The 19,929-nt window shown below is 40.3% G+C and overlaps 1 protein-coding gene across 1 annotated transcript in view; it reads left to right on the plus strand.

Moving 5' to 3' along the window:
- Nucleotides 1-19,929, plus strand: part of NMBR (neuromedin B receptor) — a 166,324-nt gene that overhangs the window by 104,203 nt on the left and 42,192 nt on the right. The window contains exon 2 of the mRNA XM_075597779.1: nucleotides 16,494-16,842. Within this exon, the coding sequence (XP_075453894.1) occupies nucleotides 16,494-16,842 (349 nt within the window). The remainder of the gene's footprint in view (nucleotides 1-16,493; nucleotides 16,843-19,929) is intronic.

Below are 19,929 nucleotides of genomic sequence, written 5' to 3' on the forward strand. Positions count from 1 at the left end.
CTTGACAAAGACTGCTCATGTGGTCGAAACGTTGGAATTGCTAATTAATCACCTTTTTGCAAGACCGTGTGCCTGGAGTCTTTCCTCCTGCTCCGTAAGCTCTCTGGGGTAGTGCAGGTTCCCCCCATCTCCACGAGCATCGGTAATTCACTTATATTGGTGTTATTATCGTGTGCCTGTAATCCTCTCTATAGATTTCATGAGGCACATGATGAGTGTACATTGGAGAGAAGCCTGGGGAGGCCGGGGGATGCTGCATGAATTTTACAAGGGGTTACATGAACATATATCAGATACATTTAGCTCTGCTTTGATTATGCTTACACATAAGTGAATTGTACACATTATGCAATTTGTTTTTTGTTAATTCACTTTTTGTATTCTTGTGCTGTAACCTATTGCTTATGAATATGCTAATGTTTGACATCGCCACCATGCTGTGTTAATTACTGTCACTTCTTGTTTCATATGTGCTGTTTTCACATTGCTGTGGACAGGGTATAAATAGTGATTTCTGTCATACGCCAACATGAGAAAGATTGATCATTTTCTAAACAACTTACCTGTACTTCAGACTGGTCCTTCTACTACACTACATCCTGATTGCTCAGACCTCACAAATATATATATATATATATATATATATATATATATATATATAGACAACAGCAGGCACTTCAAAGGCTCCAAGGAAACAGGTGCTTGTTCAACAGAAATCAACAGTAAATCAGGTGTCCCACCAGGAGACAAAAAACAGCACTCAAGATATAATGCAAAAAGTGTATTGAAAACAAAAAACAGGCACAAATAAATCCAACGTTTCTGTATCCAACTGTATAGGACCTTCCTCAGGGGAGTGCTAGAGAACACTGCCCAAGGAAAATATATATACCCATCACCCACCTGTGTGCATAATCAAAAACCAGCGGTTTGTAATTAAAAACGGGAGTGTTGTAGGCGCATGGGAGCCCCGTCATCTCTGCGCATCAGCCCGGCCTCACCGCTCCTCTGTTTACACCCTGCTGTCAAATACCAGACACACCGCGCATGCGCGTCTACGGATGGAGCCAGTGAGCACACCAGTCATTCTACGGCGTCCCCCTTTGCCATGGCGACGCAACCGAAGCGTCTGTAACCATGGGAGTGAAGGCAGAAGCAGACTGCGGCAGGGAGCAGGAGCGCTGAGCCGTGCGCATATGATCACGTCACCTCACCAACCGCTACAAGTCCGCTACAAGTCCTGAAACCAACATCTTTTTATGTTTTGTTTAGATTTAAAGGGACAGTGGGCCTGTTGATGTATGATTTAATCCCTGTAAATAAACCCCAAAGAGAGAAATGCTACATTTCCTGCCTTAAATTGGGACTAAAGAGACTGCAACATGGTGTGGGTATCACAATATGTAAATACAAAATACTATATTATATGGAGAATCCAATATTAGATTGTTAATGAGTGGAGTAGTGTATACAGCCAACAGATGAAACAATAACCACTAATTTTGAGGAGTGCAATAGGCTGGGAGATAAAGGCAGCTCTTCAAGGAATAAACCTCATTCCAAAATACATGTATAATGAAAAAAGAAGAGCGCACAATCCTAGTGTGACTAATGTATTATAACAAAATTTAGTAAAATAGGACAACCTGTGTTCGCTAGCAGATAATTCATAAAAATACATATAATGTTAAAATAAGAGATATTCAGTAAGACACCAGAAATACTGTAGTCTCACTATAGGGAGGAGGAGGATATAAATGGCCTTGAGGTGTTGTCACCTCTGTAAACAAGAATATGATTAGGGTGTCCAAATAGATGGAGGCGGTCTGCAGATGTTGAAGTAACCAAATCTGGAATGCCATTGCCACTGGAGAATGGTAACTGCGATGGTGAGGCGGCACTGAGGGACTACATTGATCTTCTATAGCCGAAATTAACTGTATAGCAGAACAGTAAAGGTCTGCAAGTGTAGAGAAATGCCGTAGAGCTCCACAAATCTTCCGTGACCAAATGTAACTGTATGATCACAGTTGGACAGATATATTAGTCCATAGCAAATGCCACAGGAAAAAAACTCCAGAGCTGGTGAGATAATTTCGTTTGTCTCCGGAGCTTTTTCCCTGTATTGTATGTCTTTATTTATATAGCACCAAAAGTGTACTCAGCGCTTCACAAAGAATACAGTACAGGGAATTAAAATACATTAAGCGCAGCAAAATCAGACAATAGGAAGGGTCCAAAAGAATCATACGACAAGCACTGGCTGTGGATATAAAAGTGGTGACCATATAAATCCTAAAGGTATAAATAACCTTGATCACTAGTAGTGATTATATGTAAATGACTTCACTAATACACAACTTCCTACATGGATCATGTAGGATACGGACAAAAAAATAAAGTTTTATTTATATCAAAGTTTAAAAATGCATGAAATATATACATAAGTAATGATAAAGTACATCCTTACCTGATTCTAGAGGAACACATTAATCAAAGTTTACTGATGTTGCCCTAAAAACCACGTAATTCTTGTGAGTTGGCTATACAGAAGAGCCAAGAATATATCAGGAATATATCCATATAGTAATAGCACCTACACTTAGATCGTTGTGTATTGTTGTTTTTTCTCCCTATATGCTCCCTCTGGACTGTGTGCTCATTTGCATGTCATTTCCCAGAATCCCTTGCTGCAGTGGAAGCACTGTATTCAAGGTGATAATGGTGAAAAGCAAGGTTGCAGACCTGTTTTAGACATGTGAATGTGCTCACAAGTAATATTTTTTATATGATATATATATATGAATAGATGATATCTGGCACTCCCTCCTGTATTTATAAAGCAATAGGCTGGTGCTTGTACCATAAAATGAATAAAGCCTACGTTACCAAAAGCAAAGGTGGCAAAGAGGCAATAATTGTATTAAAGATATTAGCACATAGAACCAACGTTTCGATCCGCACAGGGGCACCCCCTCTGAGGAAGATCCCCCTGTGCGGATTCAAACATTGGTTCTATGTGCTAATATCTTTAATACATGTAGCCTGGGTCCCCCTCTGGGCTTCCCGTTATGGCCCCTTACCTCCAATGGAGCAGCGGAGGGGGGCGGAGGCATCAGGTGACCGCCGGTGGCTGTTGAGGTAGCTGCGGCAGTCAGGATGGCGAGCGGGTCGCCGGGGTGTCCGTGGTGCACCCGACAGTGGGGGCCACCATGTTGGGATTGGCGCAGGTGGCACCAACGGCTCCAAGGCATGGCGGCCATTGCATGGGCTTTGCGCGGTAGCATTAATGGAGTGGCGGCCATTACAGAAAGTACTCCGCAGGGGAACAACAATTCCCAGCAGCCCCAGGGACTGAGAGACATATGCTGCATCAGAGCCTATGGTGAGGCTAGGTTACGAGAGCAGGAGATTGTTACATTTGGCGCGCTGAGGAGCACGCCAGTCGGAGCTGGGACACAGAAGGTTAAGGGTGTATGTGCAGGGTGTCTGTGGCCCCTGCACTAGACCATATACCCCCTATTAGGCCCCAGTTAGGCCCCGACTCCCCTGTAGGTTGTGCCTGCTACAGGGACAGGCCCCTTAACGTATGCTACATATATAGTGGAAAATGAAAAGCCTGACCTTCTTTGAATATGTATTCAGTGGAGTGTATTTGCTAATCATATTCTTAAGAAAAGAATTAAGCCACATGCCGTTATCTTTGTGACTGATGTTCAAGAGTTTTGACAGGCACCAGAGCCACAGGGAACTATACCTACTCAACACTGTAGTGCTATATCATCATAAGATGTTTCAGTCAACTTAACTTAAATGTCACAGCAGAGTCCAGTAGGATCCAGCTATCAGCTTTAATAGTCTACATATTTTCCAGCAAGATGCTCGAAAGATAAGACACAACTAAAAGAAGAATACATCCAAAGAACACTGATGTGAACAGAAATGTATAGGTTGCAATAACAATCTGCATGATTCTATAACATATATTGTAAAATGCGTATCACAGTTATTCATAGATAGGAACAACAGCCAATATGCAGATGCACTACGTATTACTGTAATTTCAAGAGATCAAGTGAGGGACGAGATTTTAAAGAAAATAATAAGACTAGGAAAACTAGTTAAACTATATTTATAACCAGGCAAAGTATCCTCACCGGGGAGAAAAGACAGTGGTCACGGTCGCGGTCACGGCCGCACAGCAAATGAACAAGGCTGGACTGTGCTATAAAAAAATCTTTATTATGCCATGGGTATTTAAAAAGAGAGAGAGGGAAGCACCCCCGCAACTCTAACGCGTTTCAGCCACAAAGGGCCTTTCTCAAAGAGAATATATCAGGAATATATCCACATAGTAATAGCATCTACACTTAGATCGTTGTGACTTAGACTTTGAGAAAGGCCCTTTGTGGCTGAAACGCGTTAGAGTTGCAGGGGGGTGCTTTGCCTGCAATTTCCACTACACAGCTTGGAGCACGCCGCAGACCGGACGGACTTTAAAGATTCCAGTGAGTTATTAATTTTTTTTTGTTACTTCATTGAGGAGTTCCCCAGGTGTTGTGGCTCATATTGTGCGAGACTCAAGGGGTGTGGGAGGGTCCACGGACTTCCCCCAGACATCCCCAGATAGTCACTGCCAGACCACAGCCCAAATAGGGGTTATTAATCACTCTATACTCTGCCCCCCTGGACACAGCAGTATTTTTTTCAACTAAGTGGTTTAAAGCCCTGCAGCACTGGCTTATTGAGGAGTGAATGTCCCTCAATGTTTTCTTTATATTTATAACCATATTTTATCATCTGTTTTCAAATATGCTTGTATGCCCACGCATTATAAATAATAATAATAAGTATATATATATATATACATACACACACACATACACACACACACAGAGGTGGAACTAGGGGAGTTGGAGGACAAGCGGGGCACCTGCTCATGTGCAGTATGATAGGCGCAGAACTCCACCCTGGCTGATGTTTTGCGGCGAGGACTAAACATGTCAGTCAGCACTGCAGCTGGTCACAGCTCCAAATCCTGCAGCACTACCATGACATTAAAGCAGGATCAGGCGCTTTCACTGGCTGAATCGCAGACTGACAGGTGTGTTAGTACAGTGCCGGTCAGTGAGAGAGGGGGGCGCGCAGAGAGCAGGCAGCAGAGGCTGGGGGTGGGAGTGATGCTGTCAGTATGCTGTATGGCAGTGTGCTTGTGTGTTCTTTAGCTTGTGTGTGCTGTTTAATTATGCTATGTGTCAGTGTGCTGTGTGTGCTTCAGTATCTGTAAGTGTGCTGTGGGAAGGGGGGGGGCAATTGGTGGAACTTGCCCTGGGAGCAGCACAACCACCTAGTTATGCCTCTATGTGTGTGTATTTGCTCTTTAGAAAGGCCCATGCATGGACTGAAACATTGAGTTATTAAATTCAACCTTGCTGCAGATTGGAATGCCTGTCTTTCTTTGAATAATATATGCAGTATATTATAAAGAGTTGGCATTTTGACTTGTGTTTTGGTTCCAAACATTTTGAGGAGAAAGGTTTTCACAATTTGGGTAAACTTTTTTAAACTTTGAACATTCTCCCAAATGTTCATCCAGTTTAATAAATTAATTTAAGTATCTAAAGATGAGCATTTCTCAAGGCTAAAATGTAATAGTGTGTTCTGAAGTTTGAATCTAATATACATTATATGCTTGTTTTGTACATACCTATGTAACCCCTTGTAAAATGTATACAGCACACACACATTGCCCCTGCCATGCTCTCCTCCATTGTGCGCTCAGCATATGACTCATGAAAGGCATGACTTCAGCCAATGTACATGGACTTGAGAGACTTGGCACAGTTGCAGTGCCTACTTAGCATTTGTATCACCTGTTGCCAACTCAGTTAGGGGTATTTACCTATACCACCATTGGTGTATATATTTCCCCTCCTGTTGCTATCTACTACAACCTTATACATCCAGGCTGTACCTGTGTTATAATTTCACAGGCAGAGGCCACCTCGGTTCAACCATCTAGCCACACCCTGAACATATCATCAAGGGTGTTAGCATATATATACACATCTATACGGCATATTTTATTATCGCTATGCTTTTTTGGCTCAATTTGAGTCTCATTCACCCTGTTAACTTAGTGTTCTACACCTATTTTAATTGAGTTATTACTCCCATTAAACTTTATTTTAATCACCCATTCCTCATTCCACTTATGACCATTTCCATTGATAGTACACTGATTTTGTACATGTCTGAGTGCTCTCCAGTGGGGTCCTGTTTCTTTCTGTTCTTGTACCCTTCTAGAAAAAGCCATAGTTCCGCATCTGGATGAGCGTAACGCCAGAGTTAGGTATTACATAAGTAATAATCCCTGAAGAACAGGGCATTACTGAGGGGATTATTACTATTATAGGCTAAATGTAGGCCTTTTTCATAAAACAATAGACATTTTTGTAAAGATATATAACTCGGAACTACGCTGATGCCCCTGTGTAGGAAAAAGAAGTAAAGTAGCAAATGAGAGGTGAGAAAGGTGGGGGGGGGGGGAAGAGAAAGAGGTGAGGGGGGAGATGAGGGACAGGTGAGGGGGGAGAAGAGAGAGGTGAGGGGTTGAGAAGAGAGAGATGTAAGGGGGGAGAAGAGAGAGAGATGAGGGGTGGGACAAGAGAGGTGAGGGGGCGAGGGAGGAGGAGAGGCAAGGGTGTGGGAGAAGAGATAGGTGAGGGGAGATTGAGAGGGGTGGAGGAGGGGAGGAGAGAGGTGGGGGGGGGGGCGAGGTGAGGGGGAGCGAGGTGAGAGGGGAGCGAGGTGAGGAAGTGCGAGGTGAGGGGGTGGGAGAGAGAGATGAGGGGGGAGAGAGGTGAGGGGGAGCGAGGTGAGAGGGGAGCAAGGTGAGGAAGTGCGAGGTGAGGGGGTGGGAGAGAGAGATGAGGAGGGAGAGAGAGATGAGGAGGGAGAGAGAGGTGAGGGGGGAAGAGAGGTGGAGGAGGGGGGAAGAAAAAGAGGTGAGGGGAAGAGAAAGAGGTGAGGGGGGATAAGTGAGGGGGGAGAGAGGGGTGAGGGGAGGAGAGAGAGGTGCGGGAGTGAGGGTAGAGGGAGGTGTTGAGGGGGGGGGGTAGAAGTTAGGGACAGTGATTTTAACTACAAACTAAAAAAAACAGATACAAATTACCTTAGCAGAAGCTATACAAGTGGTGGAAGAAATATTACTTTGTTGCAAGTAACAAAGTTACTACTTGGGACCCGCCAGCTTCTGACAGCACTAGCACAGTAACATTTTAAACACCATTGTACATATTTTTTCTCTACTGATGACATAACTTGGAAAGAACAATGCCCAGCTTTGGTATCTTCATTACACTTAGAGCTTCACTGCATATTGGGTGGTTTGTGACAGTGGGTCTTCGTACATGTTTAATGTATGTGTGTCATTTGTGATTGTATAGTGTGTGTGCACACGGCAGCATTATAGCGGAATTTGAACCGCTTGTTTTGTGTTTTTGTCATGTGTGTGGTCGTTCAGACCTCTTATTATGAATAAAACTTTTTAATTACCTATACCTACATTTTATCTAAGGCTTTATTTTACAGTCATAAATCCAGTTTATTATTGGCTTTATAGTAATCCCCTGTGCGCTCCTGTTGGGAGCCCCCATTTTTAGGAGCGTTTTGGGGAGGTGCTCTCACATACTCCACAGCAAGGGATGACTGACTTTAAAAGAAGATTATGGACAGCCCAAGCGTGGAAAGCTTATGTATACTATACTATTATATGTAACTATACAATACACATTTTTCCAGTGTAACAGAATTTTGTTTTTGATCTATTGAAAATTCTCTTCATTTTGCCTGAGTGTAACATTATTACTGTTACACAATTTTAAATATGTCAAAGTTTGTCACACAGTTTATAAACACAATTCCCCAGATAAACACTACCTACGTCTTATTGATTAGCTGAGGGATTAAAATGTTTCTAGATAAAAATAAAACAAACTTCATGCTTCACATAAAATCTGTCCCTTTTCCCACCCCAATCAATTGCTGCAAGAATTACCCTTGCCTCTTAAAAGTGTTGGAGGTTGAAGATTATCTCCAGAGCTAAGAAGTACCAGAGTAACACAGAACCACATCCCTAGTTAGAAAGATACATGTACTATAAACAGGGATAAGGCTACCTTGAATTCAACTTTACAAAACAGATTTGCTGTTCTTTTCACTGACAAACAAGAATTAGAATCCACATCACATACCAAGCCTTATTTCAAATGCTCCATGCCTAGAATACAGGTTGGTTGTTTTTCACTAAACACAGCCACTTGCCTGCAACTGTAGGAATGTAATTTGTCTGATATGATTTTGCATCAATAAACTAAATGTCTCTGAAATTGTGCCTCTGAACATGTTAATTTACCCTGGTCTTTGTAAAATCTTGTAGGTTTAGGCTTATTGAATACTGCAGACAAATGTTTATTCCCTTTCCCATGTCAGATTACTGTCAAACAATCTTAAAAAATTAAGATTTATCTCATGCAAATGAGATTGAAGTGTACAGACCACTGAGATTTATTTCCGAATCAATCTTCTTTAGCTGATATTTGGAGGACTTTAACCAGATTTACACTCATTACAGTTTATTTGTATGTCAATGTTATTCTTCTACTCAGGTGGCACAATGAGACCCATAAAACCTATTTCTGGTTATTTAATGATTTTTTACATGAATGTAAATTTAAGTGGTTTATTAATAGTAACTGATACAGCATGAATGTTTTAGATGCATGGTCAGTTACTTAATTAGGACACAGGGGCCCACTAATAACATACACTGAAAAACAGGTGAAAACAGTGCTGTAATGCCTAACAAGCTTACTTTCCTGTGAAACTGGTTATTTGTGAGAAATAAAAGATGATTTGCTTGTTGTACAGTATAAGGCTGAGGATGCTAGTGTTATAATGTTTTACCAATCTATACGTGATGGCCTAATTGTGTAACATCATTTAGATCATACAGAACACCTACAAGCTCAAATTGAACCCCCAAAATACCCACAACATATATATAAGCATATAAGTTTCACAGAGGAGTGCTACTGAGCATGGCAATTTATATTTAAAACCAGAGACATAACATAAAACACAGACAAAGCTCAGTGCACATCCAGAAAAACTTATATACGGTACAGTGCCTAAATATACATGTATAATTAACTAATAAATAAAATGGTCTTTTAGTTTAACATTTTGGCCAAATTGTTGTAAGCCCTTGAGCCAAACTTCACGGCAGACCACGTTCAAGGGTCCCTACACTAATATAAATTCTTAATAACCTGTGCATTGCCAGGAAGAATGATTTATAATAAATCTGTCAATATGAGTTGCAAAAGTTCTAAGTCTGATTGAAGCTTTTATTAACCTGTACATTACCAGGAAAAGCACTCTGTAATAGATTTGTCACAATCACACTGCATGCAGGCAAGTTCCCCTGATAGTTGGAGATGCCATGGAGTGAGCTTTTAACCATTTAAATGTGGGAGGGAGTGAGCTTCAATTGGATAGGAGGTTGCCACCCTCCAAAACAGCCAAGACTAGCTGCACAAGAATTATAAAACATACAGAACACCTACAAGCTCAAATTGAACCCCCAAAATACCCACAACATCATTTAGATGATTGAACTAAAATGAGATACGATTGAATATAAATGTTATTCAAATAGTTTATTTTGTGTTTTTCAATGATTTCTATTTTTTAAATGGGTTTAAGATATATTAATTTTAAAGTACTCAATGAAAATTATGACTTGGAGGTTTAGGGGTTTAATTAAAGGAGAAAGGCCCAGGAATGTGTTGGTTGGCTGTAAGCTTCTTCCACAATTCTTTTAAACACTTGGTTACACTGCTACTTCTACCACCCCCTCCTCCATTTACTTAATTTTCTCAGGTGGTCCTCTTTAAGGCCAATTTCAATTATTTAAATCTTTTAAATGTCTTTACTTTGTAGAGTGCACAAAGTATCACTGTTTGTTTACGACATATCGGGTCCTGTAACTTGGGAAACAGGGAATCCCCGGACCTGAAATTAATGCAATTCAGCTCTGGAGACCCCCTGCTACAATGCTGTGTTATTACAATAAAATAAAACCCCGCGATCGCCTCAAAGAGCCGTGCAGGGAGATTGACTGCGTATCTCTTACAGACAGGTACAGCCCGGTAGGATTCACACAGAGCCAGTCCCATTCAAAAAAAGGGACCCTCGCTGTGTTAATCAGATGGTCCATTATAGCCTGTTATGGACTGTCCTGCGGAGTGTCCCTTATGTGCTCTAGAATTTCCCTCAGACGCTGGGCCATAAGGAAAGGCTACATCTGTATAGTCCACATGGGGAGATAACACATAGAGATACTTGAGAAATATGCATTCAGAAGTAATGGATCACTAACAGCGATGCTGGGCTTCAGCAAAAGTGAAGCTGGCTATATCTGTCAACGTCAATGCTGTATCGCATATATATGGCACGGCATGCTGAATTTACATATCATTTATAATAATGATTATTAAAAATAACACCTTGCTTTTTGCAGGAGTAGAACCTGGTTATTTCCACGTTTAGTGAATACTGTGTTATGATTAGTAAATACAGAGTTTTGGTTAATGGTCGTTAACTTAGGTTAATGTCACATTAACTAGGCTTACAGAATCTTTGCTTTTGCTAGCTTAGTATAAACATTTCCCTGGTGCAAAAACAAAAACCTGGTACAGATTTATCAAAGAAAGAGAAAACAGACAAACTTTGAAAGCATTGTCATTTTTTTATTTGCTTAATCTCTTGGTATTGCTGTGCCAACATTTCATCAAGGACTATGTGATACGTAACCACTTTTATTGTTCCCACCGGAGTGACTGACTACTTGCATTGGGTTCATATCTCTTATCTGACATACACTAAAAATGATTTAACTTTCTGCACACGTTTAACACTGTCACAGTTCCAGAACTTCATTATTTACAGTGGAATAAATATACATTTTAATATACTGTAGCATTCTTGAGAAATGTCGAATTCAAAAGAGCTGTTAAGAGCCATTGCTAACCATTGCTAAATTAGAATGTCATAAATTTCCTGAATTTATTCTTGGTTATTAATTTTGGGTGTGCTGATAGTTACTTACACCTTGGGGTACACATCATTGTCACTCCAGAATGCTGAGGTGTATGTCTAACTCAAAGGGGTATTTAATCACAAAAAATGACTGTCTCTTTAAGCAGAAGACTGTAGATAGATACAAAAAATAAAATACTTGCCATACTTAACAAAGGACTTGTGTACATTTTTAATACTTCAAACTACACATCATTTTCTATCATACCGAAACAAATAGATTAGTGCAGGGTTGCGCAAACTTTTCTTGCTGTTTGCCCCCCCCCACCTGCTCTTCTTCGTTGTTGCGCCGCCCTTACCACGCAGCTGCGTCACGTTACCATGGCAACCGTGACGTCACATGAACATGCGGCGTCATTTCACACCGTATTGCCATGGTCACGCGTCCTGAAGCCAGCTGAATTTCGGTATGTAGAGGTTGCAGACGCCTCACGCGGTCCCCCGGCATTTCATTAAAATACCTTGAGGAAGAACGCGAGACCTCTGCAACCGCCCGTGCCCCCCCCAAAAAAATCTTACGCATTCCTGGAGGGTGCACCCCCTCCAGTTTGCGCACCCCTGGATTAGTGGGATGTTTTAATAGGACACTAAAGTAAATGCTGAGGAAAATAGTTAGCAAAGATGGGAAAGATTGGAATTAGATGTTACCATGTCCTATGTTTGCAATATGAGAAGTACATCAAGTGTCAACTGGCATTTCTCCTTTTGACATTCTCTATGCAACACAAGTTAAAGGCATTCTAGATATAGCTAGAAAATTATGTGAGGATCACCCCAATGTTGATCTAAACCTAACTGAAAGTATTTCTGAGGAGGAAGCCACAACTTCTATATTAACAAACAATTGGTTAACTGAGGAAGAAGATCATAGGTGCTTGATAAAATTAAAGTAAATAAGGCTTTGATTATACCAAAAATTGCGCGCAGTGGTGCCACATGCCTAAAAAACAACATTAATTAAACCAATAGAAGCACTCATACCTGTTGCGGCATGCGTGCCGCGTGGAACTGTGGGGAGGATGTCTCCTGACGCGATCCTCAGATTTGTTCTTGGCTGGTGATGGCCACGTTACATCAGCAATTCCAGCCAATGATGCGAACCACTCATGGCCAAGCCTCCCTGTCTCTGCTTTGCAGTTTCCCTGGTATAATCAAGATACCGCTCGGCGGCAGCGTGAGGGTGACATCACCGGATCGCACTGCCGCACAGCGCATCTGATATAATCGAGCCCTAAGGCACCTGACCCCGATGGCATGCACCCAAGAGTTCTTAAGGAGTTAAGTTCAAATAGCCAAACCATTACATTTAATATTCAAGGACTTCATTTCCGCAGGCTCAGTACCACAAGATTGGCATATGTGGTGCGTATATTTAAAAAGGGAGCTAGATCACAACTGGGGAATTACAGACCTGTAAACCTGACATCAATAGTGTAGACACTACTTGAAGGCTTAATACAGGATAATATTCAGGAATACCTAATGGAAAACAAAATTATTAGCAATAGTCAGCATGGATTTATGAAGGATAGGTCATGCCAAACTAACCTTGTTTGTTTCTTTGAGCAGGTAAGTTGGAATTTAGACCAGGGTAATGCAGTTGGTGTGGTCTACTTAGATATTGGAGAGGCTTTTGATACAATTTACAATTGTTTTGATACAGTTAGTGCAGGGGTGCGCAAACTGGGGGGTGCGCCCCCCAGGGTGGGCACACTATTTTCTGGGGGGGGGCTCGGCAGTTATAGAGGTCCTGCGCTTTCCCCCAAAGACAATTAAATGAAATGCCGGGGGGGGGGGGGCACGCGAGGCCTCTATAACACACTTACCTTCTAGCGACGTGTCGTCATGGTGACCCGGCATCAAATGACGCCGCTGGGTTTAGGGACGTCACATTAAAATGGTAACGTGACATCAAATTACCCCGCGTGTCATTTGATGCCGGGGCCGAGAGCGGGGGATGGCGGGAGCCACAGAGCAGGCAGGGGTGCGCACGGGGAAAAGTTTGTGCACGAGTGGGTTAGTGTACAAAATAAAGCAAATTAGACTCATTAAAAATATTTGCACCTGGATTTAAAACTGGATGAAGGACAGACAGAGAGTTGTCATAAATGGAACTTTTTCAGGTTGGGCTAAAGTCGTGAGTGGAGTACCTAAGGATCAGTACTGGGACCCCTGCTTTTTAACATGTTTATTAATGACCTTGAGGTTGTCATAGAGAGCAAAGTCTCTATTTTTGCTGATGATACTAAATTGTGTAAGGTAGTAGAATCAGAGCAGGGTGTAATTTCTCTCCAGAAGGACTTGGCTAGACTGGAAACGTTGGGCAGGTAAATGGCAGATGTGGTTTAATATAGATAAATGTAAGGTTATGCATTTGGAAAACAAGAATTAACAGGCAACTTGCATTACCTTGCATTAAACGGGCAATGGATGGAAAGGAAGTAAATATAATTATGCCCCTTTACAAAGCATTAGCAAGACCACACCTTGAATACAGAGTACAATATTGGGCACCACTCCTAGAGCTCTGAACCTACGGAATATACGGTTGTATCTTTGGGAACTCTCCCATTCTTATTATGATCACATCTGACCACTCTAAGTGATCTTTGTAGACTGTCTGGTATATATAGAGGCTTGAAGCCTTTTACTAGATGTAGCCTCTGTTTTGACATGTTGCTATATGCCATTGAAACCTCCACTACACCAGCATAGATACATGTGATATTCACTTTGTGCCTACAGATATATACTGAGGAATTTGCCCAGCCATATTGGTGATCATTTTTTATTTTACTGATCCCTGTAAATTGTCTGGCAATTACAGTGGCTCATTAACCACTACTATATGTATCGTATGTACTGACACACTGTTATACGCTACTGATATTTGTATCACACTGGCACAGATACAATTGCTGTTTACCGTTTGCCTTCTATGCTATACGACCTATGTAGTTTCAGGCTCTGTGTTTGATATGTTTGATATGCTATTATAGGGACGTGGATTTACCCACACACAATTATTTACTTAAATATGTGTGGTCTAATATTGTGATACCCTATTACCACTTAACATCTACCATCCGTTCCCCACCTGGGGACTTATTTTATTCCAATTTTATTTTCACTTATATTCGCTGCACTTTTTTGTTCGACGTTGATATTTGAATACTATTAAAGATTTATTGTTTTTGTTTTTGACAGCAGTTATACGTCCTGTCACTGCTGTACTATAGGTATTGTTTGGGTTGGACAGTGGGGCTCTCCCCTATGGATATTAAATCCACATAAATATAATTGTTACCTTAACCATGAGTGCATACTAAAGGGCCTGTTGTGACCTCGGTCACTTTTCTTCTGTGTTTCTATTGTGTATGTATATCCCTTTGCACCTGGTTCCCTTTTTCGGTATATGGACTTAAACGATATCTTACCACCAGTGTTTGCACATTGTGTGCACTTTTCCTCCTTCCATTGGACCTCATTGGCAAAGTTAACATGGAAGGCTTTAATGCCTTCCTTCACACCCCATTTGTTTATTATTTCTGCTGATGGTCTCAAAGTCATCGCACTCTGTGTCTTAGTACTTGCTGCCTTTGTTCAAGGAGGCTGGGCAGTTTCTGCTTTTGTTGATGCAGCTGTTGCATAATTTCTGCCAATTTGGCTGCCAGTTGTTTCACCAATTTGCTGATTATTTGTCCTTTGTAAGTGACCCAAAGTATCCCACTTCTGAGAACAGATGTGAGATGTCACTTTTTGGGGTATTGGTAGCTCCTTAAAAACATGGGATACACAGCATAATTACTCAAGGACACCGAGATGTATGTCCAATGTAAAAGTGTATTTAATAGCAAAAAAGGCACTGTCTCTTTAAGTATCAAATTGTATGTAGATAGACATAAAATGTAATCCTTGCCACACTTAGCTCTTACTAAGCAGAAACCCAGTCCTATGCAAAACCTGGGCACTGACCACTGTTTACGTGACAGAAATATAAATAGAACATATTGGTAAATGGAACCCTTGGTTCACATTCAGTGCTGAAAAGTTACACTGGATTATACTTATGGAAACTCTCCAGAGTAAAATATTTGTGATATTTTGGTCTCAATATGAAGTACTGTACTGATGAATACAGAACGGGTCAGCAATTATTTCAATTCGGAATGTTACTGAAGTTCCTCTCCCATGATCCCAAATGTAGTAGATCTGTGGAGGTGCTAACAGATCACAACACTTGAATTTATGATGGTAATGATGGGGGAGGACAAATATCAGATCGGGATATGGATGAAGCAATCCCCCAGGGTGTCCACTCTACCAGCCTCCATTGTCAAAGCGCCTTAATGCGTGAAACGCGTTTGAATATTTTGTATTGTTTTGTTGCTATGCGCATCTTGCCAGTGAATCAAACCTGTTTTTAACCTGCACTGCCATTTAGCCCTTATCTATTTTTAACTGAGCTGTGCATCTTCCAAGTTACTGATGTTACAGCCGGATCTTCTAGTAAATAGAAAATATGCATGCTACATGTACAGTATGTAACCTGAAGCATAATGTTCAGTCAAACTGTATGAACTGATTCATTATGATTAATTTTCCATGGTGTTAGTGCCTATCATTGCAGATTTTAAGTAGTAATTGTAATGCTTAAAAGATTTTTTTTTAACAGAAGCTTGGCTCTTTGTTTCAGAATTAATGTATAAGAAAACAATTTTGTTCCTATTATATTCTACAGCATGAGCATTAAATGTGAATTAAAAACGTGTTTACCTATCTTTAAACAGCTGAAACAAATTCCTTATGCAGAAATATATATGACTGCTCACAGCTGGCAATTTGTTTATTGTACAAAGTAACTAAGAGATTGATGAATTTAGATAAGGTAGTACTACAAGAGAGCATTAAGGCAGGGGTGCGCACACGACCCCCAGCGTAATTTGACGTGGATGCAAGGTAGGGGGGGGGGGGCAAGAACCGGAGCAAGCAAGACAGGGGGCGTAGCAGCAAAAGTTTTGCGCTCCCCTTCATTAAGAAACTCTCACTATCGTTTCATGTTCCTAGTCTTCCAAGCTACATGCTGATGCAGACAGAGCACAAACATAGCAGCTTGAATTACTTTCTTAAGTCCCTTGTGGATATGCTTCTCTATGCTGGAGAAGAGTTCCGCTTCTTTCAAGTGAATAGGTCAAAAATATTCTCCAGCATAGGGAAGGCGGACTCACAGTATATTAAATGGAGACCTTAGTGTGAATTTATCACTGAAACAGACAAAACAAGTAGACCCTTTGGATTGTACTGTAACTTTCTATGTTTTATTATTTCAGATACAAAGCGATTGTAAATCCAATGGACATCCAAACATCAAGTGCTGTCCTGTGGACTTGTATTAAAGCTACATCCATCTGGATCATTTCAATGCTTTTAGCAGTACCTGAAGCAGTATTTTCTGAAGTGGCATACATCAATGGAACGGACAATGTCAGCTTCACAGCCTGCATTCCATACCCACAGAATGACGATCTGCATCCTAAGATTCATTCTGTGCTTATTTTCTTGGTTTATTACCTTGTTCCACTCACCATCATTAGTATTTACTACTATCACATCGCGAGAACTTTAATAAAGAGTGCGCACAATATTCCTGGAGAATACAGTGAGCATTCCAAGCGACAGGTAAGTGACTTGCTGTCAATGTGTAATTCAGCGTTGTAATATATGTTTATGTCTATAGGTGGAGGGAGGATATGCACAAACTAAACGGCTACTTGGGGCCCCAAAAAACTCATGGGGTCCTTATTTTGACTGAGACATTAAATATATTATTCATAGAAAATGTAACTGGTGCATGACCAAAACTAGGGCAGGACTGGCAATTGGGGTGGGGTGACAGTCAGATTTAACATATACAGGCCAGTAGAAGAGAGGAGTATATTGCTAGCTTGCGCTCTGGGGGTTGCTGACACACAGTCTTATCCTTGTGTTATTTGGATATAGGGGGTGGAGATCACTGCTCAACCTTAATAATCAGATCATATAGATAAAAAGTGGTGCACGGGATATAGAAACATATTGTATATAGGATTGGTCCAAGATGACCACTAAAGAAATCCCATAGATATGCACTCAACTAAATTATAATATAGAGTAGTTAGAATTGTTATGCAAACCATATGGGTCACCAGGAGGTTAAAAGCACAAAACAAAAAATTATTTATTTAATACTATGCAAATATAAACTTATCTATTTGAATACACCTAAATTATTTATAATTATTATCTATTTATATATAAAATCATCTAATACGTTATCCACAAAGAGCAGCTGTGGAGCAGGTCAAACAGAACACAAAAGGGTATTTTTCAAATTACTTATCTGTGATCAACATAAGTATAAGTATCGCGGCCTCATTAGTAATCATGGGCCCACAGATATACAGTTTAAGTATTGTAGGTCTATATGTGTTCACCACAAATGATCAGGTGCCCGTATGTGTGGGCTTCAATAAGCCTGTATATAACCAGTTACACTCATACAGTTGACAATGGGCTTAAAGGAGCCCTAGACCTATTGCATAGCTTCACTGTCTATATGCAAACTATAATCCCATAGTATAACACTCCTCAGAGATGGGTTATAGTACTCCTCAAATGTGCATATATATTCGCAGTGCGCTAAATATCACCCGTTCTGTTGGTATAGCATATAAGCTACAGGGTTGATCCCTCCTGCTCCGTCTCGCGCTCAGGAAAAGAAACCGGCTGACGTCATCTGTCTGCGCGTCGCCTTTCACCCGACGATCGTTTCACGCCTTACGGCGCTTCTTCAACATTGCGCCGTAATGTTGATGATTCTTTATCTAACTGTAATGTTAAAGAAGCTCCTTTGCTGGAGGGAAACGCGCGTTGGACGCGCAATGTTGTCAGTCTCCTACTTGGAGCTGTTTTTATGTAGTGCTCTGTAGTCTTCTGGCTCTATCTATGTAGATCTAATATTGGTTATTTACCAACAGTCAGTGAGTTAGCTTTCCTGCTTTATATGACGTGTCCACTTGCAGCTTGTTGCTGAGTAACTCACTGGTAATAATGCTGTGAGTACCAGCTTCACTATGTTGTGAATTATTTTTCTCTATTACCACATTACCAGCTGCACTACCATAATTATTGAATGGTAACATACCATTAACTATCAATCCTAAGTGCCCTGTGGTTCATATGTTCAAGCAGGTCTGCTGAATGCTTATTATGTAATTACTCACTGAGTGTTTACATTTATATACATTTATTTTGGTCTCATAGGTGCTTCAGAGGGGTGTTTACCCTGACTATTAGCATCCTCTGTCTTCCAATCTCAACCACAATAAACTGCTTGGGATTATTCCAACATACATTCATTGACACGGATGCTTAGTATTGTTAATTTAATTTATTTTTAATTCACATTACACGACGTTTTGGTAACATATGTTTTAAGGAAATGTATTAAAAGTTAAATTTTACACAATGTAGGAGTGCAGTATAGTGAATTCTTTTAGGAGGCACATTCATTTTGTGCTCTCCTTCCCCCCCCTTTTTCTGTGATATTTCTACCTGAAGAAGAACCATGTTAAGTATCCACCTGAAGAAGAATCCTAGGAGGTTCGAAAGCTTTCACACTGTAGACCATTATTTTTCCAATAAAAGGTATCATACGACTTATTTTTAATATCCTTTGTTTTCACTGGTTTGAATATTTAATATTGTCTTAGGAGCTTAATTTCCCAGTATTGATATAACTTTTTTTTCTAATAACATGGATATGAATGTCAAAGGATATACATTCTAATGAGACAAAATAATTCTAAATCATGTTTGTCATATATTTTAAAATATTTAATATAAGTAAATGATTCTTTATCTAACTGTGTATGAGAACACATTGAAAAGATAAGGCAGCTTCATACAATAAGTTTTTTTTTAATAAATCTAAACGGTATACTGTACATCTTGGTCCTTTCACCGGGACCAAGATGACATGCAGTTTAGATTTCAACAAGAGATTCACAAAATGAATTTATGTTTGGCTTATTACATTTTATTAAACCCCTAAAGTGCTGGGGAATTTACTGTAATGTTGTTTAGTTCACGTTAACATGTTAAATGGCCATGTCTAATGCTTAAGGGGACTATATCCACAAAGTTCAGTTGAATCAGGCCTCATTACGTGATGATACCTTAAACAGATGGATATTACTGTATGATCCCTGAGGTTAATGCATATCCTAAAAGCTAATTGTATTAATGTTTGTTCTAGATCTCATGAGGATAGGATTAATATCATGTTGTACTGTAGCATACCATTTCATTATCTTCCAATAACATGATGTTATGTAAGTCTTGGTGTGACTCCGATCCAGATCCTGAAACACTGTACATTTTTAACTCAAGTTGAGAAAAAGAGGCAAAATAACGATGGGAAATAAAGCTATGTTAGTTAAATCATAAAAATAAACATGGTTTCAGGTGCAACTTAATGGTGCAAATAAAGTGAAGAAGTTGTGAACAATTAATATTCAGCAAATCTTTTGAACTCGATACCACTCATTTCAAACCTTCCAATCAGTCCCAAATATCACGAGAAATTCAACAATAATATTTGAGATTGCTTCTATTGAAATACAGTCAAGGGGCAAAAGGATGGGGGGGGTGCTATATTTAATTGGTACAACTCCAGATTCTGTTAGTCTTAAATAAAACTAATGGGAGATGATCATAAAGGTACTG

Source organism: Ascaphus truei, chromosome 4 (genome assembly GCF_040206685.1).
Source record: "Ascaphus truei isolate aAscTru1 chromosome 4, aAscTru1.hap1, whole genome shotgun sequence".
In the NCBI taxonomy this organism is placed as follows: Eukaryota; Metazoa; Chordata; class Amphibia; order Anura; family Ascaphidae; genus Ascaphus; species Ascaphus truei.